Here is a 16,416-nt window from a genome sequence, read left to right as displayed (position 1 = left end):
GCACCTGTCCTTCCTTACCTTCCTCCCACCTCACAGCACACCTGCAACACTGCACCTGTCCTTACCTTCCTCCCACCTCACAGCACACCTGCAACACTGCACCTGTCCTTACCTTCCTCCCACCTCACAGCACACCTGCAACACTGCACCTGTCCTTACCTTCCTCCCACCTCACAGCACACCTGCAACACTGCACCTGTCCTTACCTTCCTCCCACCTCACAGCACACCTGCAACACTGCACCTGTCCTTACCTTCCTCCCACCTCACAGCACACCTGCAACACTGCACCTGTCCTTACCTTCCTCTCTCCCTCACAGAACACCTGCAACACTGCACCTGTCCTTACCTTCCTCCCACCTCACAGCACACCTGCAACACTGCACCAGTCCTTACCTTCCTCTCTCCCTCACAGAACACCTGCAACACTGCACCTGTCCTTACCTTCCTCCCACCTCACAGAACACCTGCAACACTGCACCTGTCCTTACCTCCCTCGCTCCCTCAATGGAAGAGCTTTCCCTTTACATGCACTCTGGGTCTCCCCTCAGGCTCCTCTTGTATAAATTATCCCCCCCCACCAAGTTTTCAAGTGATTTATTTCCACTGACTCCCACCAGCATTAAAAAATTTGCATCTTCCTTAAGTGCACATCTTCTTAAACACTCTCTTTCTCTAGGTTTCCTGCCTTAGAGAAACTGTAGAGGAAATGCCGTCTGGGTGGTTGGGACTGGACAGACAGAATTTAAATACTGATGCTATCTCTTTTTACTATAAAGCCCTGGGCAGGTTGTTCACTGAGCTGTGGTTTTTCATCTGTAAAATGGGGATTGTGAAAGCGTCTATCTTATCCAGTAGATAAGAGCAAGGTAAATACATTAACACATGCCAAGGGCTTTTGGTATCTGGCACCTGGACCAAGTTTGCCTTTTCTTGTTAGCCACTTCCTCACACTCCATCTACTCTACAATCCACTATGACCTAACTTCCCTCAACACAGTCCTCTGAAAATCTGTGGGATAATCTTTCTATACACTATGAATATGTATTATTCTCACTGTTTGATAATCTGATTTGGCCTATAGCACGGCAGAATAAGGCTAGGAAGGAAAGCCAAACAGAAAATAAAGAGAGAAAAAGGGCAGATGCAGGGGATATTTGAGCCAGCAGCCAGAGGAACAAGAAGTGCTAGAAGACAGGGAAGCCACAAACTATGTGGCAAAATGTAGATTAATAAAAATAGGTTAATTTAAGTTGTAAGAGCTAGTTGGTAATAAGCCTGAGTTATAGGCTGAATATTTTGTAATTAATATAAGCTTTTGTGTGATTATTTGGAAGTGGGCAATTGGGAAAGAAAAACTCTTCCTCTGTTTCATATGGTGCTTCAACATGGGGTCAGAATTTTCACATAAGACCTAACAAAGCTTAAAAAACAATTCTAAACACACAAAAACGGAGCCAAGAGCAGCTTCATAGTTCATGTCTCTCACACAGGCCACTGTGTACAGGCTTGAGCTGTAGATTCTTGAAGTCTCACATAGGCCATGGTAGAGAGGCGTCTCCCAGCCGTGTGCTGCATAGTGGGTTTAGGGTTTTTGTTTATACAGACAAGAAGGGTTAGAGATGCAGAGTAAGGACAGATTCAGACAAAAAGACCTCTAAACAGGTTGCGGCATGTTTGAAAAAAGTACATAGGCTTAGGAGAGAAAAGAAAAAAGTTAAAAACAGTTATAGATTTAAAAAATAATTTAAAAATAATAAAGTTCTCAAAAGGGAATAGAGTAATAAAAATATAATAAACCACATAAATATGGAAAATACACAGAATCTGGATTATGTATATTATTGTACTGTCTTTAGATTTTTGACTGTTAATAAACAAATAATTGTTGAGAGACATTTGATTGTGAAAGCTACTAAATTAAACCAACCTATATATTTAAAAAATATCTTGACTCCGCAATTCAAGTCAAAAAGGTATGTTGCTTTGGGGGAGAGGTTTTGCCATTATTTCCATGGTAAAGGCTGTGGATTCATTCAAAGTTAAAGGTGATCATGTTTGATGGAGAGAGACCCTCTGAAATCCTGATCACAGCCATGGAAAAATAAATCTAAAGTAACTACAGGATATGTTATGTATATTTTACCTGCTTAAACATAAGACAAAAACTATCTTTGGCTGACTTGTAAACAATGCATAGCTTATGTTTGTATTAATACAGATATGTATGTTATCTTTAAAAGTTTATGTATTGGCTGGGTGGTGGTGGCCGGACGCCTTTAATTCCAGCACTCGGGAGGCAGAGGCAGGTGGATCTTTGTGAGTTCGAGGCCAGCATGGTCTACAAGAGCTAGTTCCGGGACAGGCTCCAAAGCTACAGAGAAACCCTATCTCAAAAAAAAAAAAAAAAAAAAAAAAAAACTTTATGTATTTTCAGAACAAGGGGATCAGACACCAATAAAAATGACCCAGATAATCCAACATCCAAAACAGCTTCAAGGCTGCTGACAGAGATGATCCAGCCTCACAGTCTACTCTAGCCAAGACTTAACACTTACTCTGATTTCCTAAGAGTTCCTCAAAGATCACCAGTGCCCACCAATCAGCAGGAAGCAGTCTAGAGAACTATGCCAAAATTCCCAAAATATTGTTTCATTTAAGAGGGGGCTGCTTACAAATTATTATTGGTCATAGTCAATCTCTTTCTAAAAGATGAAAGGTGGTATGATATAGAAATTATGGGGAGAAAGGGTAGGTTGAATTTACTTTAATCAAAAGAAAACAACTGTTAATCTCAAAATACTTTACAATGATATGAATTTTAGTTTATTGATAAAAATTTAAGGTTAATTTTGTTATACTGTATGTATATGTATATATATATTTCTACTCTTGTTTAAGGTATTTCATTTATACAGCTCAATTAAAAACATGTATAATTAAGAAATACTGAATTACAAAAACAGTCATCTTTAATAGTCAAACTTATAGTTAGATTTTCTAGCTATACAAAGATATATTTCAGATAGATAGGTATTCTTCAAACATTTCAAAGACCTACAAAATATGGCATTTAAAATGGTTTAATAACTTAAGACTTTTCATGACAGCAAGACACATCTGCTCCTGGCAGTACCAACATACTCCAGAGGATGATGGGCATCAAAGGAGCTCCATATGGTGTTTATTTTCTTTATGGCAAAAGCTAGTCATGTGGGCAAAGAAATTGCCCTTGCTTCAATTGCTGACAGTTATTGTCCAGACTAAACCAGCAGGACACAAGAAAGATGACTACAGAACTTTGCCAAGACAATGTACAACAGGCCTTCAAAATTCCCTGCTTCACAGAAAAGTCTGTCAGATATGCTAGGCCTGTAGGATGTCCCAATGTTACAGAGAAACCTTGGGTGACTGTTCAAGCAGTCATCTGTTTGTCATTTCTCATATTTTTTGGAAGACACTTGGCTGCACTTCCTGCTTACTCAGATAATATTATTTCCTTCTCAAGTCTTTGATGGCATTGAAGACTAGATAATTATAATTATAGTTTTGTTAGTTATGATAAAAGATAAATTAGATACAAAACTTTAAACTCACCAAGATAGGATACATAATTAAATATTTTCTCTAATTTTGTCAAATACAAATAGATTAGATATTGTAATTGTAATTCTTACTTGATAATTGTTTTGTTGTATGTAATTTACTACGTTAAAATTAAAAACTTCCCTTTTGGTTAGATAAAAAGGGGAAAATGCTGTGGAATAATCCTTTTGTATACTGTGAATACGTATTACTTCCACTGGCTGATAATAAAGCTGATTTGGCCTATTATCAAGGCAGAATAAGGCTAGGTGGGAAAGCCAAACGTAAAATACAGACAGGAGAAGGGTGGAGTCAGGGGGAGATATGAGCCAGTTGCCAGAGGGAAAACATGCTAGAGGACAGGTAAAGCCACAAACCACGTGGCAAAATGTAGATTAATAAAAATGGGTTAATTTAAGTTGTAAGAGTTAGTTAGTAATAAGCCTGAGCAATAGGCTAGGCATTTTGTAATTAATATAAGCTTTTGTGTGGTTATTTGGTTCTGGGTTGTTTGGAAAGAAAAACTCCACCTCCGTTTATAGTAAATAAATTCACGCTTACAGTAACTAGGTTCATGGGACCTTCTCTAATTAATTTATTCACACATTCATTCAATAAGTTATTTACTGAGTCCTACTATGTGCTAGGCTTATTCACTAAGTGCCAGGAATACAGCGGTGATCATAAATACAGGGAGATTGTATTCTGGAGACAACTATCTTATTTTGGACTAGTCAAACATCCCTGGCATTGACAAAGCTCCCTCATCCTGGCCTCTGGTAGCACAAGTCTTTTAATCCCAGCACTTGGGAGGCAGAGAGAGGCGGACCTCTGTGAATTGAAGGCCAGCTTGATCTATGTAGTGGGTTCCATGCTAGTCAGGGCTACACAGCAAGACCCTGTCTCACAACAAAGACAATCTTGACGTAGGGGTCTCTGCTCTCTGGTTTCCCTTCTCCATCCTTGAACATGATCCTCCTCTCAGACGCCAGCCTTCTTTCTTCCTCCTCATTTACCATCTCCTTGGACAACATCATCTACTCCCACAATAAGCTCATGACTTCCAAATCTAATTTTCCAAGCCAGTCCCTTTTGTGGAGCTATAAAACTGAACACCTCTGGCTCAGCTGTCTCAAGAGCCTCTGAATCTTCAATGCAAAAGTGAATTCTTTTTTCTTTACTTCTCTTGGCTGAGCCTTTCTCTGTTTGAGCATAGCATCATTTAATCTCCCAAACAAGAAGCTTCCTCCTGCACACTCTCCACCTGAGTAGACTACACATTTACTCACTCAAAACAATGTTTACAGACTGCCTACTATGCATTAAACATTGTCCTAAGCACTGAGGTTTAAACAGTTTTTTAAAAGAAGATTCAATTAAATCTTACAATTACAAAAATCATCACGAACTCTTAGTGTTGTGCCATTTTTCCACCTCACTGGGATTGAACCTCAGGTTCAGCCAGGTGCAGTTCTCTCCTAGGTGATGGTAAAAACCACCCAGGTGGCCCTCCCATCCCCACCTAATCCTCATTCCAATTTGCCGTCTTCTGGTAGCTCTTAGTATATCTGATTATTACAATCCCTGTGTAAAGCCTCCTAATGGGACAGGGGATATAACTGAGGGATAGATCACTTGTCCAGCATAATAAAGATCATAAAGCCCAAGGTTTGACCCTTAGCACCAAAGGGGGAAAAAATGTCCCCTAGTATAACGGTGCCCCAAGGTTCTTAGGTAAAGCCCAGAAGACACTGGAAACTCATTCTCTCTCTTGCTCTATTTGAGAATTCTCTTTATAATGATGTGAACTCTTTTCAGACCCTTGGAATTGTCCTGTCTTCTCCATTCTTTTCTCATCACAGATTGCTTCTTCCAATTGAAACAAAGTTTGCATTTCTTCCACACTTGTTTGGCTAAGAAACAGTTCTGGTTTTCCATGTATAAAACTGTTTTGGCCATTCCCCCACCCTTTCCTAAGAGAGCTTCCTACGTGATCATGGAGTACACATACATTTTTCATAAAACTTATATTAACATAAGCTGTCTATCTCCTCACCTAGGCTGTGAGTTCCTCAACAGCAGGGACCAATCTGTGTCTGTATTCCCAGTGCCTGATACACGGCAGTCATTCAATAAGTGTTTGCTGAAAAAATGAATGATGCTAGAATTAAAATATGCACATTTAATGCTATGGATGCATAATGACTGTGGTACACAATGGTCAGGCATAAATGGCAAGCAAACAGTTAACCTAAAGAATCAATTACACACAAATCTAGTATTTCTGAAGTCCTAAGGCTGGGGTAAGGGCCGCTAAGAAGATACCCAGACTTGCTGTACAAAGCGCCTTTTCAGACATGCTCTGAAGAATTCTGGGGGTGTAAATCCAAAGCTTTAGGTCCTTCACTTCTCTGGAAGGAAAAATTTGCTACTTTTATGGTACCTGAAGACTATAAATCTTTACCTTAGTGCAACACCATCTCTCCCCTCTACCCAGCTTGCTCCTCCCCTAAACAAAGCATCCCTATCTGTCATGCCCTAGATACAAAACCCTAGCAATGCAGAGAAAATGTATGGGGTTGTGTTATAATGTGGCATTTGGTTTGGCCTCTGGGTTGGAAGCTAGGAAAGTCAAACCCCTTGAGGACATCTTCCCACTCTTTAATGCCTACCATGCTCCCATAGGCTCTGGTACTCCTCAACTGTGACAAGGTTTGCTCCGTGACCACACTGTTCTCTCCGCACCTTCCCACTCACGCACTCGGGCCTTCCCTAACTAAGACACATCCCACACTGTCAGTGCATCAAGAACTGGTACAGGGGCTGGGCCAGTAAAAAGAAGACCCTGCCCTGGGGTCCCTGCCCATGAGGAGCTCACAGTTCAGCAGGAGGTAACAATGACTAAACCTTTGATGAGCTAAGGCAGACTGCTGGCGGTCCCTCCTGAGAGGGGGAAAGGCTCTGCAGCCTCCTGCATGTGATCTGAATGTGACTTGTGTCTGCAGAGGCCATCTGCAGCATGGACGTCCACAGGTGTGACTAGGGCAGGCAGGAATGTTAGATTTACTTTATGTTGTAAGCATTCTGCCTGCAGGCATGTCTAAATTATGTGTGTCTAGTGCAAAAGGAGGTCAGAAGAGGGTGAGGGATCCTCTGGAACTAGAGTCACAGTTATCAGGTACCTCTGCAGGACCAATTCCACCCCCCAATTCAATAGCAGTCTCAGAAGTCAAGTGCCCTGAGCCTAGGGCCTCTCCTTGATGCTAATCTGCTAAACTCAACCAAGCTGCCCAAGAGTCTTCATCCTCCAGACATTACTAACAACTACTCAGAAGTGCACTCTCTCCCAGCACTGACAAAGAACACTGATGAGTACTCAGTCCCAACCCATCTTTTGTTGTAAAAATCAGATTTTTTTCTCCATACTTTAAAAATCTGTTCTGTCCCTTCCAATGCCATGACTACCAGAAAAAGCACATCTCCCCACAATTCTCAATCTCAGGAGAGAAATTTAGCTAACAATTTCATACAGGTCAAAGAAAAACTATATATTTGTTTATTTGGTTTTTCAGACAGGGTTAATCTGTGAAATAGTCCTGGCTGTCCTGGAATTTGCTAAGTAGACAGGCTGGCCTTGAACTCACAGAGATCAGCCTGCCTCTGTCACCTGAGGGCTGGGATTAAAGGGTGTGCCACCACCATCAGTTAACAGCACCTAATTTTAAAAACAAAATGTGTCCTAATGAATCCTAGATTATGACATTTTTCTATTTAGCAAACTGATTTGGAGATATTTAAATATCAATGAGAAATCCACCATCATTATTTGTAAATATTGAATGAAACCATTGATGGAATAATCCTTAATTTACCTAACTTATATTTATGACATTTGATGTTTCTAACCCCTGCCAGGGTTCCTGTTTGTTCACATCCCTGGCTATCCTGGAACTTGCTCTGTAGACCAGGCTGGCAGCAAACTCAGAGATCTTCCTGTTTCTGCCTCCCAAGTGCTGGGATTAAAGGAGGGCACCATCATGCCCCACTATTTAAAAACATTTTTACTGTTTTTAGCGGAGTTTCACAGCACGTGTGTGGCAGTGAGAAGACAAACTGCTGACGTCAGTTCTCTCCGCCACCATGCCATGTCTTGGAGACAACTCAGGCTGTCCAGCTTGCTACAAGTGTTTTTACCTACTAAGCTGATTTGAAGGTCCCCCATGCTTCTAAATTTTTTATATTATAAACAATGTTTTAATAAACAGGTGTGTATGAAGTTTAACATTTTTGCAAAGCAATTACTTTTTCTCTTCTTTTCTTCTCTCTCTCTCTCTCTCTCTCTCTCTCTCTCTCTCTCTCTAATATCTATTTTTCAAGACAGGGTTTCTCTGTGTAACAGTCCTGGCTATCCTGGAAATTGCTTTGTAAACCAGGCTCGCCTTGAACTCACATTTTTTTAAGGGACAAGAATACTAAAGATATTAAAATTTTGGTTATGATACTTTCAAAATATTGTATTAATTTATAATCCAAACCCACAGATGTGGGCCCATTCTCCACATTCTTCCAATATTAGCCCACCTCAATTCTACCTCTGCTTGCTACTTTAAAAAAGAAAACAAGGTCTGGAAAAATGGCTCAGTGGTTAAGAATGAGCTCGCTCCTCATCCAGGGGATCGGAGTTCAGTTCCCAGCACTCATATGGAGTGACTCACAGCTAGCTATAACTCCAGATCCATGGGATGTGATGCCCCCTTCTGGACTCTGCGAGTACCCTACACATGTCTCACACACAAACACACACACACACACACACACACACAATCTCTAATATAGGAACATTCAAACAAAAGCATACCTATAATTAGCATTTTCTCAATAACAACTAAATTTAAGCATTGTTTGTAATCACTAGCCAGATTCTTTGTATACCACTTAATAATTTTACTTTATTTTTTGTTTGTTTTTTGAATTGGAGTTCTCATACGTAGCCTTGAACTTGCTATGTGCTGAGGCTAGTTCTAAACTCCCAATCTTCTTGCCTCTACCTCCCAAGTCTGGAATTAACAGTCGTGTTCCGCCATGCCTGGCTAGTTAATTTTCTTTTTTTCTTTTTTCGAGTCAGGGTTTCTCTGTAGCTTTCGAGCCCATCCTTGAACTAGCTCTTGTAGACCAGGCTGACCTTGAACTCATAGAGATCTGCCTCCCTCTGCCTCCCGAGTGCTAGGATTAAAGGCATGTGCCACCACCACCCGGCTAATTTTCTTTTATTGATATATGGAGCTCTTTCTAGATCTTAACCTTGCCTCCTTTATTTATTATTCTATTATTTATTATTTATTAAGCCCAGAGCTTTGCATGTTTTAGACAAGTGCTCTACCACTGAGTACTTCCCATGGAATTAATGTTATCTTTTTTTTAAAAAAAAAATCTATTTATTTATTTATTTATTTATTTATTATGTATACAATATTCTGTCTGTGTGTATGCCTGGAGGCCAGAAGAGGACGCCAAACCCCATTACAGATGGTTGTGAGCCACCATGTGGTTGCTGGGAATTGAACTCAGGACCTTTGGAAGAGCAGGCAATGCTCTTAACCTCTGAACCATCTCTCCAGCACTTAATGTTATCTTTTTAAGATGCAAATATTGGGCCTATTTTGTCCACTTTTCCTTTCTATGCTATTTTTGGGTTTTGCTGTTTTGAAACATGGTGTCTCATGGTAGCCCAGGCTGGTTTCAGACTTGGGTAATCTTGCCTAAACCTCCTGAGTCTGGGATTACAGATGTAAGCCACATGTCCCTTTTGTTCTTTAATCTCACAGGGTTTTTTTAGTTTTCTGGTAGCTTTTCCTTTGTTTTTTCCCCATTGTTTAGAAAGTCCTAGAATTGCAAATCCCCTTGCTGTTCTTAGAGATTTTGATCTTTAGATACTTAATCTACCAGGAATTTATTTTATGTTTGGCAAGAGATAAAGATTTTACTTTTTCCAAATGGATATCTAATCATGCTTATTCACTGATGGATTGGCTGTTCACTGTTGACTAGAAACACAGTCTTTAGCACATGTTAAGTACCCACGTGAACTTTTCTGTTGTTTTGTTTTTCCAGACAGAGTTTCTCTGTGTAGCCCTGGCTGCCCTTGAACTCAGAGATTCACCTGATGGAGGATTCTCATTGGCTAATAAACAAGCTGCCTTGGCTTTTTGATAGGGCAAAATTTAGATAGGTGGAGTAGACAGAACAGGAAAAAGGAAGTGAGGTAGATGGCTCAGACAATTGCCCCGCCTCTCCTCTCTGGGGCAGACCGCCGTGCCTCTGCTCAGGGAGACAGATGCGATGAAGCCAGCCGCCAGGTCAGACATGCTGAATCTTTCCTGGTAAGACACCACTTTGTGGTGTTACACAGATTATTCGATATGGGTTAGTCAAGATGTGAGTAAGAGGCTGAAAATAATGGGCCAGGCAGTATTTAAAAGAATACAGTTTCTGTGTAATTATTTTGGGGCATGAGCTAGCCGGTGGCCGGGAGCCAGGCAGGATGAAAAGCAGGCCTGCCTGCAGCTCCTCACTACATTCACCTGCCTCTTCTTCCTGAGTACAGGGATTAAAGGCATGAGCCACCACACCTGGGTTTCCACAGGAACTCTTCTTGATGGTCATCATCCTGGCAATTTTATGGTCAAAGAAATGTATAAACCCCTCTGGCTCATTTGACCCTACACTCCCCATTCCTATAAAGGTTACTTCCTTTTCTCTACAAAACTCCGGCACAGGGCATCACCCACCTTCAAATACTCTTCAAGTACCCTACTTAGCTCCCAATGCTATCAGTTCTTTCCATTGCTGCCCTAAATGTAGCCCTGGTTTTCCCTGAACAATACCAATTCCCTTGCAACTACTTCTGGTACTAGGTGTTGAGACTCAGTGCTACTTCCAGACCCGGCTTCCCTGCTGGTCTGTGGTTCAGGCCGTCGGGCTGTGGAATCTGGAGTCTCTGCAGTTTCCTAGTCACTCTGGTATTTACACCTCATGCCCTGGAGTCTCGTGGCTGTCAGATGATCTGGACACTCAGGAGGAGGAACTAACCCACACACCAGCTCAGCAGTTTTCCAGTAATATCAGTAACGCCCTCCTCCTCAACCAGCCTCCAGTCACCTGCTGAACATTCCTGTCTCTAGAAACAGCCAAACTCATTTCCCAAGTTTTATTACCACACAACTGGCCGTCTGTTAAGATACCTCTTAATGGACACATCCCAAATCAGACTTACAGTCGATCAGGCTTGGTTGTCCATGCACCCCCTCCGCCCCACTTCCATTCTTTCTCTTTTCACTTCTCAGCATACTTCTTAAGTACTTCCTTTATCTTCCTCTATCCTGGTGGATGCAGCAACATGTGAGAATGCACACTCATGTCACCAAATGAGAACTGGCAGCCATGTTTAGCACCTCATCCTAACACTAGGCATCCAAGCACATCTCTGAAGTCTGTGCAGTCCGGAGAGGCCATGTCCCTGTAGCCATCAACTTAGTCCAGGGACTGCTGTCACTAACAACCACAACAACTGCCTTCCTTGCCTCCAAGTCTTACTACCACAGATGCCCCCATGCAGCCAGCTTAGCCAGTGCCACCTGTGTAGCAACCCTGGCTGGCCTTCCTTTAATGCTCCTGCTTTTAGTGCTCACTAGGTAGCTTCGTGACTCTTCAGAACTTGCTGACCTACCTGAGATTTGAGCGTCAACCACACTGATCTTGAGTTTCTTGAATAAGGCTTGCAGGCTTCTTACCTGGAGGCCTTTTCCACAAGCTGTTCTCCAAGATGGACTACCTCCCGTCACCAACACCTACTTTCATATCTGATTAAACACCTAAGAAAAGCCTTTCAAACTACACTTGCCCAGTGTTTTTACACTTGGGTAACATGTTCTGTATTTGAAAATCATTTGTGCTTCAAATATCGCAGGAAAAAATTACTTTTTTGTATGTGTATAGTCCCACTTTCAAGGGACTGTGATTTCTTTTTTCCGTAGTTGGCCTCAAATTTACTCTAGCTGAACTTGAGATCCTCCTCCACAACTGAGCACTGAGGTTGCCACCACACCCACTTTCCGTGGGGGAGGATCAAACCCAGGGCTTTGTGATCGCTTAGCAAGCGCTCTATCATCTCGGCTACATCCCCAGTTCATAACTGAAAATTATCTAGGGATCAGAGCTATTTGATTAACATAGTCTTTAGACTTAGCACTATTAACTAATCATAGTTGATTAATAAGCACTAATTGCATTAAAGATGGAAGGAAGGCAGGTGGCTAGAAATACTTCTGGAAAATGATAAATGGAGCAGAGAAAAAACATTCATGACCTGAATGATAATGAAAAGGAGTTAGATGTTAGAAGTTACTATTTGAAGTCACTAACACTAAGTTATGATCAGATCTTAATTTTCCCAGAGGCTAACAGTTTTCCAAATGACTAATCGTCCTGACAAAGATCTTTGTGAGCACTGCAAGACTGCCCTGAAGGGAGGAAATCTTAGAGGACAGACAGACCTAGAGGGAATCCTCTACCACAGCCACGAGCTGTAAACGACTGGCAGTCATTCTGCCTTCAAGCTCAGTTCTGAACACAGGACAACCACCCCACAGAGCTGGCTGACAAGACACACTGCATCTTTAGTGCCAGCTGTTCATACATGCTCATTTCCTTCCGCTTTCCACTGCCCTTCACTAAGTCAGGTTTGCCACAGCAAACCCCACTGTGCAGCACTTAGCCAGAGGAGTCCTGGGAGTGGGTGCCTTACAGTGTAACAATTACTCTCAAGGGCTTCTTCCACTATTGTGTGATGGCACACATTGCAAACAGTCTGGCAACTTCAACATATAAAGGGACGTGGACTTGAACTCTGAAACTGCCCAATCTAGGCCTCCAGACTCAGAGAAGGAAGACAGCCACAAATGTGTGCTCTTAGTACCATTACTGTAAAGTTAAGACTGGACAGTAGGGAGGTTTGAAGGGTAGCATTGTGTCTGGTAAGCCGGTTCCCCATCTGCACCCCTAAAGTTTTATAGAAGTATCAGGCTGTTTCTGACTGCTGAGCTGCTGAGCAACCCTACCTCCTGCACTTGAGCCAACGTCCAAAAACGAACTTCAGCCATGCCCAAGCCCAAACAAGGGACATACAACACTTAGCTGGAAAAACCTATTTACAACTTAAGACAGCTGTCAAAACAAAACAAAAACCCTAACAACAACAAAAACCCAAGAGAACACCTCCCTAAGCATGGTGCTATCTGTTACAGCTAGGAACAGAGAAGAAAATTCAATGTTTCTAGGAGAATGGATTTTTGTTACCTTGGAGCAGGTCACAAAAGTTTTTTTACACACGCAAACACTTTTCAGGTCTATATACCCAACTGATTCTCCTGAGCTGCTCCAATTGTCAATAGCTCCAACAGTGGTGGGAGAAAGCTCCTAACCAGACTGGTTAAACTCTTGTTTATTTATATTTATTCATTCACTTAGAGACAAGATCTCACTAAGTATACAGGCTGACTTGGACCACACTACTATGCGAACCAGCACTCACGAGACAGAGGCTACAATGCCTGGTTTTTAGTTTAAACATTTTCTTAAGGGTGAGGGAATCAAAACCTCTGACTTTTAACAATCAAAAAAAGCCACAACATGCCCAAGTGCGAGACTAAGCGCCCAAGACAACGAACAGGTCAGCTGGCCAGCCCACCAGTGCCCTCCTATTTTACTTTTGTCTGGAATGAAGTACGCAGTAAGGAAGTAGAAGGAAGGCATCTCAGATTTCATATGCCAGACCCAAACTAGTCATACACACCCTAGGAAGGTGAGCTTCTCAGGCTCAGAATTAGCCAGATTACTGTGAAAGGATTATGATTTAGATAGAAGGGAAAGTCACCCAGCCTGTGGAAGACTATGGGCATAACTAACCCAAAGTCCGAGAGTTTAATATACAGATCAATGTATACTTCTGAACCTCATCCAAATACAGTTGATCCTAGTACCTACCTCCTCTCCAAAGATAGTTTCATCATTATTTTTCATTAGGTACCAAATCCATTCTCCACATACATTATAAACGGCATCGTAAAACTTCTTCCTCTTTGAAAGCAGTTCACTTAAAGGCAGCCCAGTCTTCTACAAGAACAAACCATCAGGCCACTTAAGAGTGGAGAGTTTCTTTGCTTGTTTTGAGAAAGGGTCTCTGTCAGCTCATGATGACCTAAAATTCATTAGGGAGCCAAAGATGACTTTGAACTCTTGATCCTCCTGGCTCTACCTCCCAAGGCTTTCTGAACCTAGGGTTTACCTAACCTCCCAACTGCGCACAAATCCCAGCCCCTAGAGTGGAAAGCTCTAATCATTACTCCTGCCCAACCCTGCTCCATGCATTTCCAATTCTGTGACAAGAGCAGAGACTACAAGTTGGCATCCTGTGCTCCTCCAGCTTTCTCGCAATCAGACTCCACTCCAAGTCTGAAATCTGACGATCATCTTCCTATTGATGATCTTAGAAAGACACAAGAACGAGGAGGCCTTGCAGGATGCTCAGTCCTGCAAGGCTGTGTCTGGGAGGGTGCCTTCAGAGATGATTTTTACTCAGAAGTAAAGACCCACCCCAATTGTGAATGGCATAGTCTTCGATGCAGAAGAAAAGAGGGGAAATGGGGGACGAATTCTTCTCCTTGCTATTTGGCTGTTGTGCACTGTGACAGGCTGCCTGAAGCTCAGGCTCCCACGCTCTCATGATGGACTACTTCCTCTGCCGGTGAGCCACAATAAAGCCGTTTTCGCTCACAGCTATGAGGAAAGTACACACTTTACACCAAACAGTCCTTTAACACAACAGAACCAACAAATGCGCAAAACCCACTATGTTACGGAGACAGGGAAGAAAGGGCCCAAGGAGGCACTTTTGAGGATTCAGACCGTAATGGCACGTGTGACTTACTAAGTCACTTGCTTACTACCCAAGGTTAAACAAATCAAATACCGACAGTGGTTGCAGAAGAACCAGTTCTCTTACTTTCATTCTAGAATAAATGCGTTGGGAAGAGGCACCCTTAGCATCTGCTTAGCATCTACAGTACCAGGGCCCACAACCGGAACCCAACACTGTTCTCTTCCATCCCTTGCCACTTCCCGACATCTACCGTCTCATCCGTGTCAGAGTCAAGCTGCCTCCGTCGCGGTCCCCGCAAGTTCAGGGCCTTGTGTTCTATGATTTCTTTCACAATTTAAACATTTACTAAGCAACTTATGTGCCAGACATATGCTGAGCTCCACTGTGCAGCCCTGGTCACTGCCTCACAAGGACCGGTTACCACTGGAGCATGACCTAAAGAATCACCTTAAATGTCTATTGGCATCATACTTTCAATATTTTAACAGCCTGGTTGAACTGTGGTCTTTCCTACAGCAGGCATTTAAAAAAAAAGAAAGAAAACCTACAGTCCAAGAGAAAAGATTCAGGGCAAATTGAGACCCCAGAAGTCTGATTAATGAAGGGGCAAATGGAGAAGCGGCTAAGCCTGGGAGGCTGAGTACCCGGCTAGAGAAAAAGCAAGGGGAAAAGGGGACCTGGGAGGTGACTGGCTGGGCAGGGCAGAAGCCATGAGGAGGAAGTCTGGGAGCCGGGCCGGGGTTGATCCACAGAAGGCGGCTCCTTCGGAGGGAAGAAAAGGCTGTGACTCACTTAAGAAGCTGGGTCGGGGCCAAGAGCCGGAACCGAAGAGCAGGTTACGGTAGCGTCGAAAGGCCTCGTCGAGGACGACGCAACCCGGCTGCGCGGCTGAACCGGCATGGTACCGGAACTGGAAGTTGTTGGGGTACAGGGTGTAGCGCCGGTGGTAGGTCTGGATGTACTGGGGCCAGGGCCACACCGCCGTGGCCAAGCAAGCCAACGCCGCCGCCAGCAGCAGCGAAACCCAGAGCCTGCAGCCTGCCATGGCCCACCGGCAAGCGCCCTCAAGGCAGGCTGAGCCCACGTGAGACCCCGGTCAGGTGAGCGGCGCCCGCGTGACAATCGAAGGGTCACGTGAGCACGCGGGACGCTGAGCTCGACCTCCGCGATCGTTAGGCCCCGTTTACCGCAGCTTCCGGCACGCTAGGCTGTGAAGGAGCGGTCCCCGCCCGGGCCGGGCCTCAGTAATCCAAGCCTAGGGGCTGGGCCGGGAGGGACAGGCGCCGCCCCTACGGTTGGAGAACCAACCCAGCCTAGGAAAAAGCAGAAGGAAAACAAGAGTCTAAGTCACGTGGCACAAAAGGCACTTGAGCAACTCCAGAGGACTCAACAACAGTGTGATCTTGGATAGGAAAAAATGTTTGGAGACACCCCGTTGCCTGCCTCCAGAGGGGACCACTTACAAATACCCTTTTATTACCTACCTGAAACTGCCCCTCCTTTCACACACAACTCCACACCCCGTGGTGTGTGTTTAGTGCAGACAGCGATACAAGCTGGGTCTTGGGCTGCAGGATGGAAAATGCCCCCAAGTAATAACCTGGGGCCTGGGCCTGCAGGGAACTACATATTAAGTCTAAGAATCAGGACTTTGTTCTGGAAGCAACTACAAAACACCCAAAGTTGTATGCTTTAGAAATCGTTTGTAGTGGTTTCTGGTTGTGATTCCAGAATTTGTGAGGGAAAGGCAGGAAGATTGCTCTAAGTCTGTGGCCAGCCTGGGCAAGCATAAAGATGACTGTAATTCAAGGCCATTTTCACTTACATAATTTAGGAGAATTTATTAAGAAATTTGTTTTGAGCCGGGTGGTGGTGGTGCACACGTTTAATCCCAG

The 16,416-nt window shown here is 43.3% G+C and overlaps 1 protein-coding gene across 1 annotated transcript in view; it reads right to left on the bottom strand.

The window, feature by feature from the left end:
• Window positions 1-15,757, bottom strand: part of Hexa (hexosaminidase subunit alpha) — a 32,008-nt gene extending 16,251 nt beyond the window's left edge. Inside the window, exon 1 of the mRNA XM_038323868.1 lies at window positions 15,314-15,757. Coding sequence (XP_038179796.1) covers window positions 15,314-15,566 — 253 coding nt within the window. The 5' untranslated portion in view covers window positions 15,567-15,757. The remainder of the gene's footprint in view (window positions 1-15,313) is intronic.
• Window positions 15,758-16,416: the final 659 nt, after the last annotated feature.

The sequence above is a fragment of the Arvicola amphibius genome, chromosome 3 (assembly GCF_903992535.2).
Source record: "Arvicola amphibius chromosome 3, mArvAmp1.2, whole genome shotgun sequence".
Taxonomy (NCBI): domain Eukaryota; kingdom Metazoa; phylum Chordata; class Mammalia; order Rodentia; family Cricetidae; genus Arvicola; species Arvicola amphibius.
The sequence above is the reverse complement of the archived record's forward strand: the minus strand, read 5'-3'. Positions and strand labels throughout refer to the sequence as shown.